The sequence below is a fragment of the Chiloscyllium punctatum genome, chromosome 5, assembly GCF_047496795.1.
Source record: "Chiloscyllium punctatum isolate Juve2018m chromosome 5, sChiPun1.3, whole genome shotgun sequence".
Taxonomy (NCBI): Eukaryota; Metazoa; Chordata; class Chondrichthyes; order Orectolobiformes; family Hemiscylliidae; genus Chiloscyllium; species Chiloscyllium punctatum.
Window position 1 is genome coordinate 15,847,083 of NC_092743.1, and position 20,525 is coordinate 15,867,607.

At 43.5% G+C, this 20,525-nt stretch overlaps 1 protein-coding gene across 3 annotated transcripts in view; it reads right to left on the bottom strand.

The window, feature by feature from the left end:
• Nucleotides 1–3,271: 3,271 nt before the first annotated feature.
• Nucleotides 3,272–20,525, bottom strand: part of impa2 (inositol monophosphatase 2) — a 38,030-nt gene continuing 20,776 nt past the window's right edge. For 2 of the 3 annotated variants that reach the window (XM_072569824.1, XM_072569823.1), the window contains 4 exons: nucleotides 15,966–16,074; nucleotides 11,546–11,654; nucleotides 7,482–7,633; nucleotides 3,272–4,771 (listed from right to left, as the gene is read on the bottom strand). In XM_072569824.1, the coding sequence (XP_072425925.1) occupies nucleotides 4,629–4,771; nucleotides 7,482–7,633; nucleotides 11,546–11,654; nucleotides 15,966–16,074 (513 nt within the window). In that variant the 3' untranslated portion in view covers nucleotides 3,272–4,628. The remainder of the gene's footprint in view (nucleotides 4,772–7,481; nucleotides 7,634–11,545; nucleotides 11,655–15,965; nucleotides 16,075–20,525) is intronic. The other variant, XM_072569825.1, reaches the window with a different exon arrangement.

Below are 20,525 nucleotides of genomic sequence, written 5' to 3' on the forward strand. Positions count from 1 at the left end.
CTCCGGTTTCCTCCCACAGTCCAAAGATGTGCAGGTCAGGTGAATTGGCTATGCTAAATTGCCCATAGTGTAGGTAAGGGGTAGATGTAGGAGTATGGGTGGGTTGCGCTTCGGCGGGGCGGTGTGGACTTGTTAGGCCGAAGGGCCTGTTTCCACACTGTAAGTAATCTAATCTAATCTAAAAAAAAGTGGAGTTCCGCAGGGATCAGTTCCAGATCCTCTGCTGTTTGTAATTTTTATTAATGACTTGGAAGAGGGAGTCGAAGGGTGGGTCAGTAAATTTGCAGACGATATGAAGATTGGTGGAGTTGTGAATAGTGAGGAGGGCTGTGGTCGGCTGCAAAGGGACTTGGATATGATGCAGAGCTGGGCTGAGGAGTGGCAGATGGAGTTCAACCCTATCAAGTGTGAGGTTGTCCATTTTGGAAGGACAAATAAGAATACGGAATACAGGGTTAATGGTAGGGTTCTTAGTAAGGTGGAGGAGCAGAGGGATCTTGGGGTCTATATTCATAGATCTTTGAAAGTTTCCACTCAGGTGGATAGAGCTTGTAAGAAGGCCTATGGTGTATTAGTATTCATTAGCAGAGGGATTGAATTCAAGAGTCGTGAGGTAATGTTGCAGCTGTACAGGACCTTGGTAAGGCCACGTTTGGAGTACTGTGTGCAGTTCTGGTCGCCTCACTTTAGGAAAGATGTGGAAGCTTTGGAGTGGGTGCAGAGGAGATTTACCAAGAAGTTGCCTGGAATGGAGAATAGGTCGTACGAGGATAGGTTGAGAGTGCTAGACCTTTTCTTGTTGGAACGGCGAAGGATGAGGGGTGACTTGATAGAGGTTTATTAGATGATCAGGGGAATAGATAGAGTAGACAGTCAGAGACTTTTTCCCCGGGTACAACAGAGTATTACAAGGGGACATAAATTTAAGGTGAATGGTGGAAGGTATAGGGGGGATGTCAGGGGTAGGTTCGTTACCCAGAGAGTGCTGGGGGCATGGAATGCGCTGCCTGTGGGAGTGGCAGAGTCAGAATCATTGGTGACCTTTAATTGGCAATTGGATAGGTACATGGATAGGTGCTTAAGCTAGGACAAATGTTCGGCACAACATCGTGGGCCGAAGGGCCTGTTCTGTGCTGTATTGTTCTATGTTCTATGTTCTATTCCGGGAGGAGACCGCCATTCTGGGACGTGACCACCATTCTGGTATGAGACCGCCATTCTGGGACGAGACCATAATTCTGGGAGGAGACCACCATTCTGGGAGGAGACCACCTTTCTAAAGTCTTTTATACACAAAGTAATCTTTTTGAACTTATAATCGTATTGAAATGTAGCAGCCAAACCCCTTCCACAAAAATAGCTGTGTGATGAAGAACAGATAGTATGATTTAACAACACTGACAGAGGAATATGTATTGTGAAATAACTCCATAAATGCTGGTAGCCCATCACCAGGTCACCCTTTATTCACATATGCATAGTATATGACACTGACCCAGCTAGCTCAGAGCCCGCTCCTACATGGAGCAGAACCCCTGGGATGCCTGTTTATATGTCTCAGCCAGGGCTCCCAGATTGGGGCTGTTGACCTGGTCCAATCTGGGAACCCTTGTTCTATGAGGTCCACCTGGCTGACCTCATTCCAATCCCTGCATATTGGCCAGAACACAATTTGTCCTGTACTGTAGGTGTTCTGGGTCAGTGTATGTCATGGTTATAAAGAAATGCTTTTCTGGATTCAAATTCAGTTTGTTCTAATTTCAAGCTTAATGAATTGTCTACTGTGCAAACTTGATTCTAGATCTACACAAGAACAGGCCATCTGTTGTATTCTAGTTTTGGTGGGACAAAATGATGACAAATTTAACATTAGATTATTTTTATTGGTGAATCTAATCCTTTTGAGATGGATATCTGGCACCTGCAGAAATGGTTCATTCAGCCTCTCCAGTTCGTTCTGCTGGTGAGATCACTGCTGCTCTCTACCCTAACTGCGTCATCTTACCTTGGCTCCATAACTCCTATTACCCTCCTATTGCACTCCAAATTAAAATGATTAAAGAGGCTCACAGTAGTAACTGACTTTTTCAACCAGGGAGCACATACATTGTGCAACTCTATTTTCGGGCCAGCCTGGAAAACTCTAAATTTATTGGTGGATGGTCCCATAAAGGAGATACATTGCATAATTCATTTTTAGCTTCAATAATTAGTAACAGAAAACATTGGAATCTCTCTGTAATCTCCATAGGGAGAGTCTGGGTGACTGCGGATTGTCACTCGTCTCTACGAAGGTGGGAAGGGCAATCATTACAACCTCGCCATTGAACAGCTGTGTGGCTATGGAGATCTTCTAGGAGAAAGTGAGGACTGCAGATGCTGGAGATCAGAGCTGAAAATGTGTTGCTGGAAAAGCGCAGCAGGTCAGGCAGCATCCAAGGAGCAGGAGAATCGACGTTTCTGGCATGAGCCCTTCTTTCCTCATTCCTGAAGAAGGGCTCATGCCCGAAACGTCGATTCTCCTGCACCTTGGATGCTGCCTGACCTGCTGTGCTTTTCCAGCAACACATTTTCTGGCTATGGAGATCCTCTACCACAATGAAGAGCTGCTTTTTGCAATGACAAAGGAACACAATTGTAAGGCACAGAATTTATGGCAAAAGTTTACAGTGCCTTACAATTGTGACCTCCACAATCGCCTGATGAAGGAGCGTCGCTCCGAAAGCTAGTGTGCTTCCAATTAAACCTGTTGGACTATAACCTGGTGTTGTGTGATTTTTAACTTTGTACACCCCAGTCCAACACCGGCATCTCCAAATCATGATTTTCAACACCTCTATTAAAATCACCTTGAACCACCTCTTCAATAGGAAGACTAATATGTAACCAAGGCGCACGCGCGCGCACACACACAGTAACAGGACCACCAGGCCACACGAGTAGTACTCTGAGACAGAGGTAACTATTTTACAAGTCAATTGATTCCAATGATGTGAAATTTAGCCCAAGTATTAGAGGCTTTAATCTTTTTAAGTTTTAAAGCCTTTCACAGAATGGTTACAGCACTGGCTCTCTGAATAAGCAATGCGTCCGGTGCCACGTTCCAGATTTTTCCCTGGAGCACTGCACATTCTCCCTGCCTTCCCTCTTGAATGTTTCGATTGATTTCATTTTAATTATGTTTCTCAATTCGCTTTCACTCTAGAATCTGTACATATCAAAAAGAGTAAAACAAGTTTGACATATGAAATAAAACAAGAATGTAAGACTATTTATTAATGAACAATTATATTTTATTTCTATGCCAACATTCCACTCAGTAAAATGAATAAAACCCTGAAATAAAAGATTTAAAAATAGGACTTCTTTTTAAAAAATAGTCATCTCATGTGTCTATGTTTACAGACTGTTACACTTTGCAATGAAAACTGTACTTGATGATAATTACAATGAAAACCAGTTGCAGACACATCAACATTTGGATTCAGTTATTCTAGAGTGACATTGATGTTTGATGGTATAAATTATTGGCACCGACCACTGTTTTAGACCATGTCCAATGTTGCAAGGGAGGTGGTGGTAATGCCACTGGAACAGGCTAATGTTTTGGGGGATATGGTTTTAATAGTAAAATCAGAAATACAAAGCTAGCCTCAGCAATAGTGACCATGCCAATTATCATTAATTTTTGTAAAAATCCAATCTAGTTCAGGAAATCTTCCATCCTCACCTGATCTGGCCTATACTAAGTTTGTTTAATTACCCTCGGAAATTGTCAAATAAACTACTCTGTTCAAGAACAGTTAGGATTGGACAACAATTGCTGCGTTGCCAGCAACACCCACATCTCATGAAAGAATTAACTGATAATGGGTTGTGGTATTCATCATCATCCACTCTGCTCTCTGACTGACCCATTTAAATCTGATTCAAATGGTTTTCAGGTAGTATAAAACATAGATGGGATTGCATCTAAACAAAGAACCATTTAAGTGAGGAAGCATAGATGTAATCCATGACTTTTATTTTCTTCACGAGTAGGTGAATACTTCATGAATTTGTTGAAAGGTTAGATAACAGACAGGAGATTAACCTGGACATCAGTCAGAATCGTGACCATAAATTAGATTTTGGAAATTGCTGATATTTTATACAATCACAGTTATTGTTCCAGATTGTTGCACAATCCCATCATGCATCACTATGTCTCTGTCAGAAACAGAGTACCGAATTTTAAATAAATTATACTGAAGGTTGGGAGAGGTTCGAACCTAGTCTGTGCATTAAGGAGCTGACGGGACCAGATGCGATTCTGGCTTTACACCTCATCGAGCACATCACTCCATCAAAATCAATATAAAACCATAAGTCAACCCGTTAGATTTATCCCACCATCAGACTCTCCAAAACATTCAACAGCAACAGTAGAAAGTTCAACCAACGTAGTTCATAGAAGATACATATTGTTGATGGTCGAGGAAAAGCAGGACCAGTTTACTATTATGATTTTTGTTATAAATACCAGTGCAGTGTGGACATCAGAGCTGCTTGTCTCTGTTAAGTTATTTGTAAGGTTTCAGCGTTGTGATTTTGCTACAGTTCCACCAGTGCATGTTCTGAAATGGTCACTATTTGCACAGTGAGTGACTTGTGTCTTCAGTGCTATCGTCCCGTTCATAGGCCACAGGCTGCAGTTCCTTAACAATCTGATACGCCATCTCCAAAGTGCCAGCTGCCACCACTCTCCGAGACATTAGGTCCAGTGGTCCTCCTAGAAAGCAGATAATCAGAACTGAAGGCTGCTCTGTAAAAGCAGGTTGAACTTTTCACAAACCCTAGATAAAATTTGGATGCTGTAAACTTGGACAACGCTGGTAAGAAATATCAACGTGTGTGGTATCAACACTCAACTTATCTTAATGACGTCCACAAAGCAATGATATCAATAACAGAAAACCTGGGAGCAAGTGAGGGAGAAACAGATGAAATTGATACGATTGACAACAGACTGTTGTAAAATGATCTGAGTCAATAAGTTCACTCCGTATTAATGATGGTGCTCAGCTCTCCCCTAACAACACTATGGCTGTACCTACACCACATAGACTGCAGTGGTTCAAGAAGGAAGCTCACCACCGCCTTCTCAAGGGCAATTAGTGATGGGCAGAAAATGCCATGTCCACACCTAATGCTGCTGACAAAGGGGAGTAGGTGCTGTGGAACAGATGATGTCCAGACAAAAAAAAAAGTCAAAATAAGTGATAGTGGTGATGGGCATAAAGGAGGGATTGAGGTGCAAAATTGGCGTTTTTGATAGAGGTGGTTACTTGAAAATAGGTTGGCTTTGCACACAACAAACAAGAGATGGGGACTTGGAGGAGAAATGTAATCAAAACAGAAAATAGAGGTCCTGCTATGAATTTGTTGAACTCAATGTTGAGTCTTGGAGCCCATAAAATGCCTAGGCAGAAGAGGAGGTGCAGTTTCTCCAGCTTACATTAGGCACCACAGCAGACTTTAGATGGAAAAGTAAGCACAAGAGCAGGACGGTATACTGAAAGTGCAAGCAACTGGAAGGTCAGGGTGATTCTTCTGCAAAGGCGTCACCCTGTCGGAGTTTAGTCTTGTCAATGTAAGGGAGACCATATTGTGAGCAGTGAGTACGCTAGATTAGATTGAGAAAAAACATAAATGAAATACTGCTTCATCTGGAATGTTTGGCACCTTGGGCAGTGAGGAAAGAAGCCATGCGGGGAATGAGGAAGTGTTAGGAATAATGAATGAGTAGACCAGTGTGTCACAAATGGAATGGTCCCTGGGGAATGCTGACAATGGAGGGGAGGGAGATGATATGTTAGGTGCTGGCACTTCTCTGGAGGTGAAAGTGAGGACTGCTGATGCTGGAGATTAGAGTCGAGTGTATGCTGCTGGAAAAGCACAGCAGGTCAGGCAGCATCCGAGGAGCAGGAGAATCGCAGGTAAAACTCTGATGGATGTGGAAGGCTATTTTGGGGCTTGGATGGAGGTGAGGGGGGAGGTGTGGGCGCAGGTTTTGCAATTCTTGCAGTGGCAGGGGAAGGTGCCGGGAGGGGAGGGTGGGTTGGTGAGGGGCGTGGACCTGATAAGGAGTCGCGAAGGGAATGTTCTTTATGGAAAGCAGGTAGGGATGATATATCCCTGATGGTGGGGTCCGTTTTGTAGGTGGCGGAAATGGAGGAGGATGATGCATTGTATATGGAGGTTGGTGAGATGGAAGGTGAGGACCGGCGGGGGGGGGGTGTTCTGGCCTTGGTGCGGTTGGAGGGGTGGGGGTTCAAGGGCAGAGGTGCATGAAATGGATTTTCCTGCTCCTCGGATGCAACCTGACCTGCTGTGCTTTTCCAATACCACACTCTTGACTTCTCTGGAGCTGCTGGAATGGTTTAGAATGATCCCTTGAATGCAAAGGCTGGTGGAAAGTGAGGGCGAGGCAAAACATTGTTGTTCTGGGAGGAAAGGAAAGGGGTTATGGTCGAAATGTGGGAAATAGGGATGGATGGGCACTGGCTTTGGTTGAAGAATAAGGAGGAAATATCAGAAACATCTCTGCGAAGGTGGCATCATCAGAAAAGATACAAAAGAGATAGAGAAACAGGGAGAATGGAATGGAATTCTTCCAGGCCGTAGGGTGACAGGAGGTGTGAGAAAGACATCAAGGACATTGGTTGGCTGGTTGACCAGGTTTGTTGAAGCCAGGATGAAAGAGTCCTAGCCTGCATATTAACAAACTGTCTCCTGCATATTTCATCAGCGACACTGCTCTCAGGTTATAATTGGTGGACTCAAGCTAATCAACTAACTGTTAGATATCAGAGGGAGGCACCCCCAGTCCACATAAACAGAAGGAAACAAGGTGGGCGTGGTACTCACTGGATACTAACTCAGAATGTTACCAGGGTTGGAGGGTTTGAGCTATAGGGGGAGGTTGAATAGGCTGGGGCTGGTTTCCCTGGAGCATCAGAGGCCGAGGGGTGATCTTTTAAGGTTTATAAAGTCATGAGAGGCCTGGATAAGGGTGGATAGACAAGGTCTTTTCCCTGGGATGGGGAATTCCAGAACTAGAGGACATAGGTTTGGGGTGAGAGGGGAAACATATAAAAGAGACCTAAGGAAGATATTTTTCATGCAGAGGGTGGTGCGTGTATGGAATGAGCTGCCAGAGGAAATGGTGGAGGCTGGTACAATTGCAGCATTTAAAAGGCATTTGTAAGGGTACATGAATAGAAAGGGTTTAGAGAAATATAGGCAAATGGGGACTAGATTAATTTAGGATATCTGTACGGCAAAGACGAGCTGCACTGCAGGGTCTATGATCTCGATGACTTTAAATAGAGAAGGAATGTGAGACTAGAAGTTTTGAGGCTGCGATTCCTGGCTGGATCTGATCCCAAAAAAACTGAAGTACCAATACTGGACCAAATTCATTGGCCGGTGCCCCCTACCTGCTGTATCTATCATGATTCCTCCAGCCTCCCCCACAATGACGGCAGCAGCTGCCATGTCCCAACAATGGAGGCCAAACTGGTAAAAGGCATCAACATCACCCGCTGCAACGTGGCAAAGATCCAGAGCGGCACTTCCCACAATCCTGATCCTAGGAACCGATAGAAAACAACAAACAAAATAAGACCAGTGTGATTCATAGAATCCCAACAGTGTGGAAACAGGCCCTTTGGCCAACAAGCTCACAATGATACTCTGAACAGTATCCCAGCCAAACCCATTCCCTCTACCCTATTACTCTACATTTACCCGTGACTAATGCACCTAACCTACACATCCCTGAACTCTATGGGAAATTTAGCATAGCCAAATCACCTAAACTGTACATCTTTGGACTGTGGGAAGGAACCCATGCAGACACAGGGAGAATATACTCGACGCTGGAATTGAACCCGGGTCCCTGGCACTGTGAGACAGCAGTACTAACCACTGAGCCACCGTACCACCCCAATTGTAGTCCAAAATCTGCACAGAGAAGATTGTATTCGCTGTTAGGGACTAAGCCAGGCCACTCAAAACATTCTTAAGCAGGTAGCCCAGACCATAACTTTGCCATTTGTTTCAGTAAGTGTACAGTGAAAATTACCCAGAATTAGTTAGCTAGATTGACTACTAGATTTTAAAACAGACAAAACTTTATTCACAAAATTACACAGTGAAACACAAAGAACAGAATAAAGAGCCCTTACAGAACTCAGTTTATCAAACTAGAGGTAATTATGCCATTCTGAATCCACACAATGGTCCCAATAAGCAAACCCCCTTAAAAATCAGGATAAATTAATGGAACAGATGTTTACAGGTTGAAGTTAGAAGGGCAGACAGAGAGAGTTTGGTTCCACACAGCTCAATGTTGAACTCCCAACCAGTTCTGGACTGAACTAAACTGCTCAGCTAGCGAGCTGACCACTCCCCTTTCATTATACAGGTCACTTCTAAAACATGACCACTTTGGCCTGAAGTCTCACTTGTTTACATATAAACAAGAGGCCTCTGAAAATCCTTTTCATCCCTTTACCAAACCAGACTGACTGGAGCCCAGGCTAATTTATTACCTCACTGAAAAAATCAAGGACGGAGTATCATTGAGGCAAGGAACAGCTTATAGAGAAAAAAGGGACTAGCTTTGTGACATCACTGCCCACCATTTGAAGGCTCCTTCCTTTTAGAAAAGAAAGGGTTTGAGGTGCTCTCCTCATTTGCAGATTTGTCTAGCTGACTAGCCCCAGTTTCTAACCATGGCCATTAAAGTGATGATTTTTAGATCTACAGGTTATCTTGTTCTAGTGATCAGGCAAAGGCATGGAGCATGGAGCTTAAACAGGAGGGCCAGAATTGGAACATGCAGAGTTCTCCTGAGTGTTATCCAGCTGGAGAAGGCTATAGCGATAAAGGGATCAGGGCACAAGGATGAGTATTTAATATCAGAGCCTGTGAAACACTAGGATGTAGGTCAGTGAATAATTGAGAGCTGAGAAGAATGAGAAGTGATCTCACTGAAAGATGTCGCATTCTTTAAGGAGTTTTCAGGGCAAATGCTGAGAGGATGTTTCCTCTCTTGGGAGACTGACATACTCTCAGAATGAAAGGGTGCTAATTTAAGAAGGAGGTGAGGAGGGATTTCTTCAGAGGATTGAAAATCCCTAGGCCTCCACACCACAGAGAGCTGTAAGGACAGAGTCCCAGTGTATGATTAAATAGATATAGATAAGATAGATGGTGTAGCCAAAATTCTTGATAACAACATGTGGGTTTGGGAGGTGAATTCAAGGATTTTTGGAGAGGAAAGGGAGTTTAGACATAACATGGCAGTTTGCAAGGGTTAGAGAAGAAGACCATAAGATATACATAGGAGCAAAAGCAGACCGTTCAGCCCATCAAATCTGCTCTGCCATTCATTAACTCCACTTCCTTGCTTTGTCCCTATATCCCTCAATCGCCTTACTGATTAAAACCGGTATCTCAGCCTTGAAAATACTTAAAGGACCCCGCCTCAGTATCCCTCTGCAGTAAAGAATTTCACAGATTCACTATTCTCAGAGACGAAATTCCTTCTATTCTGTCTTAAAATGAGCAACTCCTTATTGTGCCCTCTGGAACCAGACTTTCCCACAAGGGAGAAACAACCTTTCTGTATCTACTCTGTCAAGGACGCTGGCGATGATTTTGTAGAGGTTTAGAAAATCATGAGGGGCATGGATAGGGTGAATAGCCAAGGTTTTTTTCCTGGGGTGGCAGAGTCCAGAACTAGAGGGCACAGGTTTAAGGTGAGAGGGGAAAGATTTAAAAGGAACCTAAGGGACAACGTTTGCACGCAGAGGCTGGGTGGGCGTATGGAATGAGCTGCCAGAGGTAGTGGAGGAGGCTGGTACAATTGCAACATTTAAAAGGTATCTGGATGGGTATACAAATAGGAAGGGTTGAAGAGGGATATGGGCCAAATGCTGGCCAATGGGACTAAATTAGTTTAGGGTATCTGGTCAACATCGACATGTTGGACTGAAGGATCTGTTTCCGTGTTGTACATTTCTATGACTCTAAGTCTTCGAAGAGTCTTGTTTCAATAAGGTCACTTCTCATTCCAATTCCTAGGAGAAAGTGAGGATTACAGATGCTGGAGATCAGAGTCAAAAAGTGTGTCATTCCTGATGAAAGGTTTATGCTCAAACCGTCGACTCTCTTGCTCCTCAGATGCTGCCTGACCTGCTGTGCTTTTCCAGCACTACACTTTCTGACTCTCATTCCAATGAGAGTCCCAAACTCTCCTCATAAGAAAATCCCTTCACACCAGGATCAATCTATGAACCTTGTGCTATCTGAATATCCAGGACTACTTTTAGGAGAGATGGTGGCAATCGATTACAGAGTTTGAAAGGGACAGGGACAGTGCCAGATGAGAGTCATTTAAATTGTCAGTTCCCATGGGAATCAGGTGGGACAGTCGAGTGGACAACAGTCAAAAGACCAAATGGTGACATGCAAGGGAAGATATTGAGAAGATGATGGGAAATAGTAGAGGAACTAGAAAGTCTGCATTGTAAACAGTTTAACATGAATAAATGAAGGGAAATGCCAGAAAATAATGGAAATACAGAGCAGTCAACATCCTAAAGAGAAAGACATTTGCTGCTTTTGAGAATAATCTCAAATATCTTCAATCTTTGATATGGAGGTGCTGGTGTTGGACTGAGGTGGACAAAGTCAGAAGTCACATAGCACCAAGTTATAGTCCAACAGGTTTATTTGAAATCACAGACTCTCAGTGCACTGGTCCTTCATCAGGTGAAGTGGAAGGAAGTGCACAGGCACAGAATATATCAGCCAAGAGATAATGGCAAGAATAATTCCAGGTAATTAAAAGTGTCAAGATCTAAGTCCAAATCTGTCAAGAAAATATTGAAATTCAGGGGTGTTTTAAGTTTTTAATGTCTCCTTTCATGGGATGTGGGCCTCAGTGGCAAAGTCAGCATTTGTGGCCCATCCCCAATTGCCCTAAAATTGAGAGTTTTGCTAGGCCAGAGAGTATTTAGGAGTCACGTTCCTGTGGGTCTGGAGCCACAGGTAGGCCACTCTAGGTCAGGACAGCAGGTGGACATGAAGCAGATAGGCCTTCACGGGAATTGAGAGTGGTTCATGGATACCATTATTGAGCCTAGCTTTATTTATATGAATTGAACTCAAATTTCACCAGTTGCCGTGGTAGGGTTCAAAGTGGCCTGTGGATTACTCACGTAGTAGCATTAAAACTTTACATCGTTCTCTCAATTAATGACAGTCAGACTTAAAGAATTTAATCCTTGTTAACACTTTCTAAACCTCTTAAATAAATGATACTTTTATTATTCATGCTTAAACCCCTCAGATTTTACTCTGCATTTGGAAAAGGTTTTGTCATAATTTTATGATAATGGGTCAGGAGTAAGTAGCCTTCCTTTATTGCAAAAGAACATTTCAAAGCTCTTTTGAACACTGGTTAATAGCTGCATTGTTTAGACCATCTTACCCATGTGCTGGCACTTTTAGTAACCTCTCCATATTATTAAACAGCATCTTTACTGCCACTGGATCACGAATCGAACCAAGTTCTGTTAATATCAGAGCCTTTGACAAGTCTGGAAGAGAATACAGAAAAGTGTTCAGTGAACTTACAGTAAACCTCGTCAGATCAGCACTGCTCAAAATAAAAAAGGTGTGTGTTGTCGGAAATTAGCTCCAAAGTCCTTTGAATTGCTGTTTCCTCTCTAAATGATTGGCTTGCTCAGGACAAGGGAGCTGGTTCAGTCTAAAAATCAGCATTGAATAAGTGGGGGCCTGGGGAGCACATTGTTTAATTCAATGACTTTTTCACTTCTGCAGCTTGAGTTCAAACACACCATGGTTTGAAAATCTCCCTCGCGGATTATATTTCACCCAGAAATTATCATGGTTTATGTCAGAATGGAGGGGACAAAATATGAGAAAACTCTTTCTGATTGGCTCACACATCCATAAAAGTTTTCAAAATAAGACATTACACACGCTGTATAGCACAGAAACAGGCCAAAATGGCCCCTGCTCCAGCTGGGCCACCTCCCATCCTCCCTCAGCTACATGTCTCTCTACTCCTGAAGAGAAGCCTCAACATTGGTTATTTATCAGAGGTATTTCTACCACCACATTCATTTTTATGTTTATATGCATTATTGATTCTAGAGCACCAAAGGTTTCCTGAATACTAAGCTTTGGTACATACAAAAAGAGGAAACAGGATTTACAAGGAGGAGGAAGCTCAGATATGTAGATATTTTGGAGAAGTTGGGATAGTCTTCCTCAGAAAAGAGAGATTTGATAGAGGTGTTCAAAATCACAAAGGCTCTGGTCAGATTAGACAGGGAGAACCAGCAAGAACGAGAGGTTTAAAAGCAGCATGGAGATCTGAGGAGAAATTTCATGTGGGCTATTGGCTATGATCTGTGAGGGAGGGGGGGGTGGTATTGGGAGACAGATACAGTCATATTGTTCAAGAGGGAACTGGATTATGAGCAAGAATGAGCAGGGTTGTGGTGCGAAGGTAAGGAACTATCACTAGGTGTATTACCCTGGTGAAAAGCCTGCAGAGTCAGATGCAATCCATCCTGAGCAGGCAATGTATCCCCTCTGAAATACAGCCAGGCTTTGCTGTACCTCCTGCTTCCCAATTTTCACCTTTTCATTATCTCCACTATCACCTGATATTTTGTCTTCCTCAGTAAACATTGATACAGAGTACTCAAGTATTCTCGCCTTGCCTGGAGTCTCTAAATGCACTCTATCACCTCATACTCGACCCCCTTACTGTTTACATCTGATAGAGATCTGATTGGCATCTGGAGTATTGTGTGCAGTTTTGGTTGCCATACTATAGGAAGGATGTGGAGGCACTGGAACGGGTGCAGAGGAGGTTTACCAGGATGTTGCCTGGTATGGTAGGAAGATCGTATGAGGAAAGGCTGAGGCACTTGAGGTTGTTTTCATTGGAGAAAAGAAGGTTTAGGGGTGACTTGATAGAGGTGTACAAGATGATTAGGGGTTTAGATAGGGTTGACCGTGAGAACCTTTTTCCATGTATGGAGTCAGCTATTACGAGGGGGCATAGCTTTAAATTAAGGGGTGGTAGGTATAGGACAGATGTTAGGGGTAGATTCTTTACTCAGTGAGTCATGAGTTCATGGAATGCCCTGCCAGTAGCAGTGGTGGATTCTCCCTCTTTATGGGCATTTAAGCAGGCATTGGATAGGTATATGGAGGATAGTGGGCTAGTGTAGGTTAGGTGGGCTTGGATCGGCACAACATCGAGGGCCAAAGGGCCTGTACTGCACTGTATTCTTCTATGTTCTATGTTCTATGATGTTTGGGCCCCATTTTCTATTAATTGCCAATCTATTCTCAGCCTTTTTTGGTCAATTTTACTTTCCTCTTCACTTCCCAACCTATTCCATTTGGTCTGGCTCTCAATCTAAACAAAAATTTAAAACAGTGTTTATGATATACATTAGAGGAAATTCCTTTTGTTTCATCATGTTCTCCATCTTCCTCACCATCTTAAGGAAAACTTGCATTGCTTCCTGTACCCAACAGGAATGCACCCAACATGTTTTCCCTCCAAGTTCACCCACTACTCCATGACAGCTTGTCTTGCCGGTCTTGACTAGCGAGAACTGCTCTTTTCCATTGAGGTCAGCTCTTTTCCACTTCGTATGTTCCAGGTTAGATACTTCTTTCCATTGCTCTTTTCCATTTCTAATGTACATCTTATGATACAATGATCATTTGACCCAAGTGCTCTTCCACAGCCAGTTGGCTATCTCATTCCCTAGCACCAGATCCAGTAATACCACAGGTCAAGGAAGTTCTCCTGAGAACAGTTCACAAATTTCTCCTCACCCTTATCCTGCATATGAATATTATCCCAATTGGCATTTCATAGAATTCCTAGTGTGGAAATAGGCCATTTAGCCCATCAGGTCCACACCAACCCTCCTAAGAGCATCTCATCCAGACCCACCCCTTACCATATACATTAAACCCTGCATTTCCCATGGCCAACCCACCTTAGCCTGCACATCCCTGGACAATATGGGCAATTTAATGTGACCAAACCACCTAAACTGCGCATCTTTGTACTGTGGGAGAAACCCATTCAGACACAGGGAGAATGTGCAAACTCCACACAGATAATCACCTGAAGCTGGAAACGAACTTGGTTCTCTGGCACTGTGAGGCAGCGGTGCTAACCACTGAGCCACTATGCTGCCCCCTTGGGAAAATAATCACCTCTCTAATTCTTACACATCTGATTTCCTTGCAGATTTGCTCCTCTAGCTCTTTCTCCAATTAAAGACCTACACAGAGTAGCACAGACATTATCATATCCTTTTGTTGAACTCTACGAAATGTCTTTACCCCTTGAAGAACATCTTCCTTTCCAACACCTTCCCTGATCAATACTGTCACCTCTTGTCCCAATTTTTCTTCCCTGTACTTTTCGATCACTTTGAAGCTCACCATTTCTAAAGCCAGGATTCTGTTATTTTCACAACATTATAGTCCCATATAAAAATAGGTGTGTGTATGCTTGGAACTCACCAACCTCATTCACCACTGAGAGAGTTTATACATGTCCACTTGACACTTAGTATTTCCCATAGTTCTATTTAGACTCTTTCCTGATATGGTCGCATTTAGACTCATAGAACCCCTACAAGGCAGAAAGAGGCCATTCGACGCATCAAGTCAGTACTGACCCTCCACAGAGTATTCCACTTTGACCCAGCCCTCCACCCTAACCCCGCATTTACCATGGATAATTCACCTAGCTGCACATCCCTGGACACTACTGACAACATTACTGAAGGCTCATCACCCACAACTTGCTGCTCCCTTAGATTAGCTGTACCAGTACAGTTACAACACTGGCAAGTACCCGACAATGTGAACAATTTCCGAGGTGTATCTTGTCCGCAAACAGCGGGACAAATCTGACCCAGCCAATAACTGCCTCATCAGTCTACTCTTGATCATCAGTAAAGTGATAGAAGGAATTGTTGACAGCGCTGGGAAACAGCACAGAGTCATAGAGGTGTACAGCACAGAAACAGACCCTTAGGTCCAACTCACCCATGCCCACCACCCTAAATTAATCTCGTCCCATTTTGTCAGCATTCGGCCCATATCCATCTAAATCTTTCCTATTCATATACCCATCCAGATGTCTTTTAAATGTTGTAATTCTACCAGCCTCCACCACTTCCTCTGGCAACGTGTTCCATACACGAACCACCTTCAGTGTGAAAAGGTTGATTTTAGGGTTCCTCTTATATCGTTCCTGTCTCAGCTTAAACCTATGCCCTCTAGTTTTGGACACCCCTACCCTGTGAAAAAGACATTGGTTATTCACACTATCCACGCCCCTCATGATTTTACAAACCTCTGCAAGGTCACCCCTAACCCTCCGACACTCAAGGAAAAATAGCCCCAGCCTTTTTCAGCCTTTCCCTATCGTTCATTACAGCTTTGTTTCAAACATGGACAAAAGAACTGTACCCTAGAGGGGAGGCAAGTGTGACAGCCCTTGGCTTCAAGGCTGTATTTGACCAAGTATGGAATCAAGGAACCCGAGCAAACCTGGATTCAATGGGAGTCAGGGGGAAAAGCCCCATGAAGTGCTCAGAGACGTTTGCCTGTATGGGGTGCACTAAGGTGCCATTTCTATTCTCTACAACTAGAGAGTGGGGCATGTGAATGGGCTGGTGAAAGGAATAGTGAACAAGGAAATGACCAACAACCCCACATTGCCAGAGGCAATTCCATTACTTTCTTTACTCTTGTTCCCTGAGTTCAAAGTTTATTCAAATAGCCATTTCACCCAAACACCCAAAAGCATTAAACAGAGAAAGTTAACAAACCTGTCTGAGTAGATGCCTGAAGTTTCTGCCCATTACAAAATGCTCCATGGCCTTTTCTGCCAGTATATAACTTCTCTTCAACACAGCTATAAATTACGCCAAGTTCAAGCTATTGGGGGGAGAAAAAAAACAAATTGGGGGAAAACAGTGTCATCAGCAACCTGGCATTCTACAACAATATATTTATATAACAACTTTCACATTAAAAAGCTGCTGTACAGAGGCCTTATGACACTCTAATGACACTGAGCCACACAGGGAGGTGTAAAGTAGATGGCTAATACTGGAGTCAAAGTAGTAGCTATTAAGGAGTATATTAAAGGGTAAAATGGGATAAAGAGAGGCATCTGAAGTCACAGCCACCAATACGGGAGGAATTAAAACTGGGCACGTACAGGTGGCCAGGTATAGATGGGTGTAGATATCTCAGAGGGTTGTGAGATTGGAAGAGAGGTTGGAAGAGGTGAGAGACATAGGCAAGGGCAAGATTGTGGAGAGGGATTTGAAAACAAGGAAGAGAATTTGAAAAACCAAGATGTTACTTGACCAGGGGTTAGTGTAAGTAACGAGCATAAGGATGATAGGTCAACGTGGGAAGGCCGTGGCCTTGTGGTATTATTGCTGGACTGTTAATCCAGAGACACAGGTAATGTTCTGGGGACCTGGGTTCAAACCCTGTTACTGCAGATGGTGAAATTTGAATTCAATTGAGAGTCTAATGATGACCATGAAACCATTGTCAAGTTTTGGAAAAGCCCATCTGGTTCATTAATATTCTTTAGGGAAGGAAACTGCCATTCTGACCTGGGCAGGCCTACAAGTTACTCCAGACTCTCAACAATGGAGTTGCTCTTAACTGCCTTCTGAGCGATTAGGGATGGACATTAAATGCTGGGCTAGACAGCAACACCCTCATCTTATGAATGAATACAAAATGTTAGGTCCAGATTAGGACACAGGCAGAGTTTTGGATGGCCTCAAGTTCACAAGAGGTTAGAATGTGGGTGACCAGCAAGGAAGGCATTAGAATAGTCACACCTCAAGTGTTACAAAGACCCAGAGGTAGGTTTCAGTAGCAGGCAAGTTGACACAGGAGCAAATGCTGAGCAGAATTACAGAGGTGGACAAAGGCATTCCTAATAGTGGTGTGAATGTGGACTCAGAAGATCAGATTGGAATGAATAATCACACACCAAAGTTGCAAACCATCTGGTTACACTTCAGTCAGTGCCACAAAGAGGAATAGTGTCAGTGGCCAGGGAGAAGAGTTTGTGCTGGGGACTATGACAATGGTTTTAATCTTCCCAATAACTAAGTGAAGAGAAAGTCCTGCCCATCCATTACTAACTGTGGGACAAGCCAAACTGGAGATGTTGACAGAGAGGGCAAGACTAAAGCTGAACATCAACAGTGCACGTGAAACTGGTCGTTGGGAAGCGAAAGGAGGGAGGAAAGGGATGCAAGAAGGAGAGGAAGAGAAGCAGGAAATGGATGGAAGACAAACTTGCATTTATATAGTGCCTCACATGACCAGGCGTCTCAAAGCATTTAACAGCCAATGAACGTTTCCTTAATCAAAAGCATGGGAATTGCAGCAGCTGGTAGATGCATAGTAAGATCCCATAAACAACAATGTGATCTTGACCAAATAAATTGTTCTTTTGTAGTGTTATTTGAGAATATATATTGGTCATGTGTCCAGGATAACTCCTTAAGGTCTTTTTTAAAAAAGGTTTTGGGGGGGTCTTTTACAATCTCTGGAGCAGCTAGATAGAGTCCACCTCCATCTCCAACAGTCAGTGCAGTATTAAAGGGAACACAGAGTGTCGATCTTGATTAAGACCAGAGGGAGGACTTAAATTTTGTGGTTCAGAGGTCAATGTTAGATAATGGAGGAGACGGCAGAGAGAGGTTTCAGAAAGCAATGACAGGGCAGTAAAGCAGCTGGAGTTAATGCTGTATTACAAGATGATCTGGACTATTGAGCAGCTCTTAGTCATCTGCAGGTGAGTGTTTTAGCATTGTGTAAAACCACAAGCTATCATATTTAGGACAAAAAATATTTTCTGAAGTCAATGAAAACAAAGAAATAGTTGCTAACACCAAATAACCTAAAATTTTAGAAATGAATGATTTGGGCAGAGAAACAAAGTGCAACAACAAAAACAGAAATTGCTGGGAAAACTCTGCAGGTCTGGCAGCATCTGTGCAGAGAAAGCAGAGTTCAGAGCTCATTGGAGTTGAGAAAAGATTGGTTTACAGTATACGCTGAAGATGGGTAGTAGGAGTGGAAATTGGGGGGAGGAGTGAACGGTAGATGGAGATAGAGCTCAGAGAGAAAGAGAACAACAGTTGGACAGACAAAGGAGTGGGTAAGAGTCAGCCTGGGAGAATGAATAGTTGCTAATGGGGATCATTACTGGCTGACAATGGGTTGGCTGTGGTGACAGCCCATCTGATGACAAGTCTAGTGTGTGGGGGTTGGGGTAAGGACATGGGAGACGTTGCTTAGCCCTAAAATGATCAAACTTGACATTGGGTTGAGAAGGTTGTAGGTTTCCCAAGCAGAAAATGAAGTGCTGTTCTTCCAATTTGTGCTGAGCTTTGCAGCAAGCCTGAGACAGAGGTGTTGGCAAAGGAACATGCTGGTGTGTTAAAATGGCAGGTAATTGGAAGCACTCGATTATTTTTGCTGACAGAACAGAGGTGTTCAGCAAAGCAGTTGCCCAGTCTGTGCTTCATTTCCCAAAACTGACTATATTTTGAGCAGCGAATACAGGAGACTAGATTGAATGAAATTCAGGTAAATCACTGCTTCACCTGGAAGGTGTCTAGTGCCTTGCATAGTGATAAGGGAGGAGGTAAATAGCCAGGCATTGTACCTTCTGTGATTACAAAGGAATGTGGGACATGTTGGGCTTGTGAGATGGAGGGGACCTCAGTGTCCTGGAGGGGATGGTCCCTGCAGGAGGCTGACAAGGGAGGGGAGGGGTTTAATGTATCTGACGGAGGTATCCTGCAGGAAGTGGTGGTTAATGATCCTCTGGATGTGGGGACTGGTGGGAATGGCAGGTGAGGATGAGATGAACCCTATCGCTGTTGTGGGAGGTAAGAGAGGGAGTGAGGGCCAAAATGTAGGATACCTAGCTGAGTGTTTGTCAACCACAGAGCTGGGAAATCTTCGATGAGGAAGAAGGTGACATTTTGGAGGCTCCCTTGTCGAAGTTGATATGATGGGAACGAATATGATGGAAATGGAGGGACTGTGAGAATGGAATGGGGTTACAGGAAGCCCAGTGCGAGGATAGATAGTCAAGGTAACTGTGGGAGTCAGTGGATTTATGGTGGAAATTGGTGTCCAGCCTATCCCCTGAAATGGAAACAGATGTTGAGGGAGGGAAGGGAGGAGTCAGAGATGGACCAGGTGAAGGTGACAGAGGGATGGAAATTGGAACTGAAATGGATCAACTTTTCCAATTCCGGATGAGAGAGTGAAGCAGCATCAATGGTATGATTGATATAACGGAGAAAGAATTATGGGTGGGGGCCGGAATAGGACCTGAACAAGAAATGTTCCATGTACCCCACAAAGAGACAGACATAACTGGGGCACAAGTGGGTATCCATAGCCACCTGTTTGACCTGAAGAAAATGAGAGGAGTTAAAAGAGAAGTTATTCAGAGTGAGGATGAGCTCAGCCAGGCAGAGGAGGATGGTGATGGATGGGAACGGTTCAGGCCTTTCTTTCCCCAGGAAGAAATGGACAACTCCGAGTCCATCCTGATTGGGGACAGACGTGGGAGTGCATATCCATGGTAAAGAGGAACTGGCTGGAGCCTGCAAACTGGAAATTCTGAAGTGTAAAGCAGAAGAGGAATTGTGGATGTACGTGGGCAGGGACTGGGCAAGGGGAGAAATGAAAAAGAGTTGAGGTAGCTACTATCCTAGCTACAATCAGCTGTGACAGAGGTGACTGGACCTCAATGTTAATTTTGCTTTCTCTCCATAGAGAGACCTGCAGAGTTTTACCATGATTTTTGTTTTTGTTTCTGACTTCCAGAATCTGCTCTTTGCTTTTTTTGTTTGGAAATAAAATGCAGATGTTTTATCTCAAATGTCACTCTTGAACTCCGAAGATCACTAATACATTATGGACACTTATATACTACTGCGTATTCCTAATTCCACCCTTAAAAACAGAGTCTTGACAAATGGAATAAAAAGGACTTGCATTCATATAGTGCCTTTCACATCCTCAGGACATCCCAAAGCTGTTTATAGTCAGTCAGTCTTTAAAGGACTCATTGGGACAAATAATCTCCTGTGCCACAATTACATTGTATGGTGTAGTCACATGACAATATGTAAAAGGAGGAAACATGGCAAACCAATTTACAGTTAAGATTCCACAAACAGCAATGTGACATTGACCAGACAAATTGTTTTTAGGTGCTGTTTGAGAGATAAAGAGAGAACCTCAGATTAACATCTCATTGAAAAACAGCCAAACTCTCCAAAAGGTGCTCCAGTACTAAACAGTCAACCTGAACTTGATGCCCA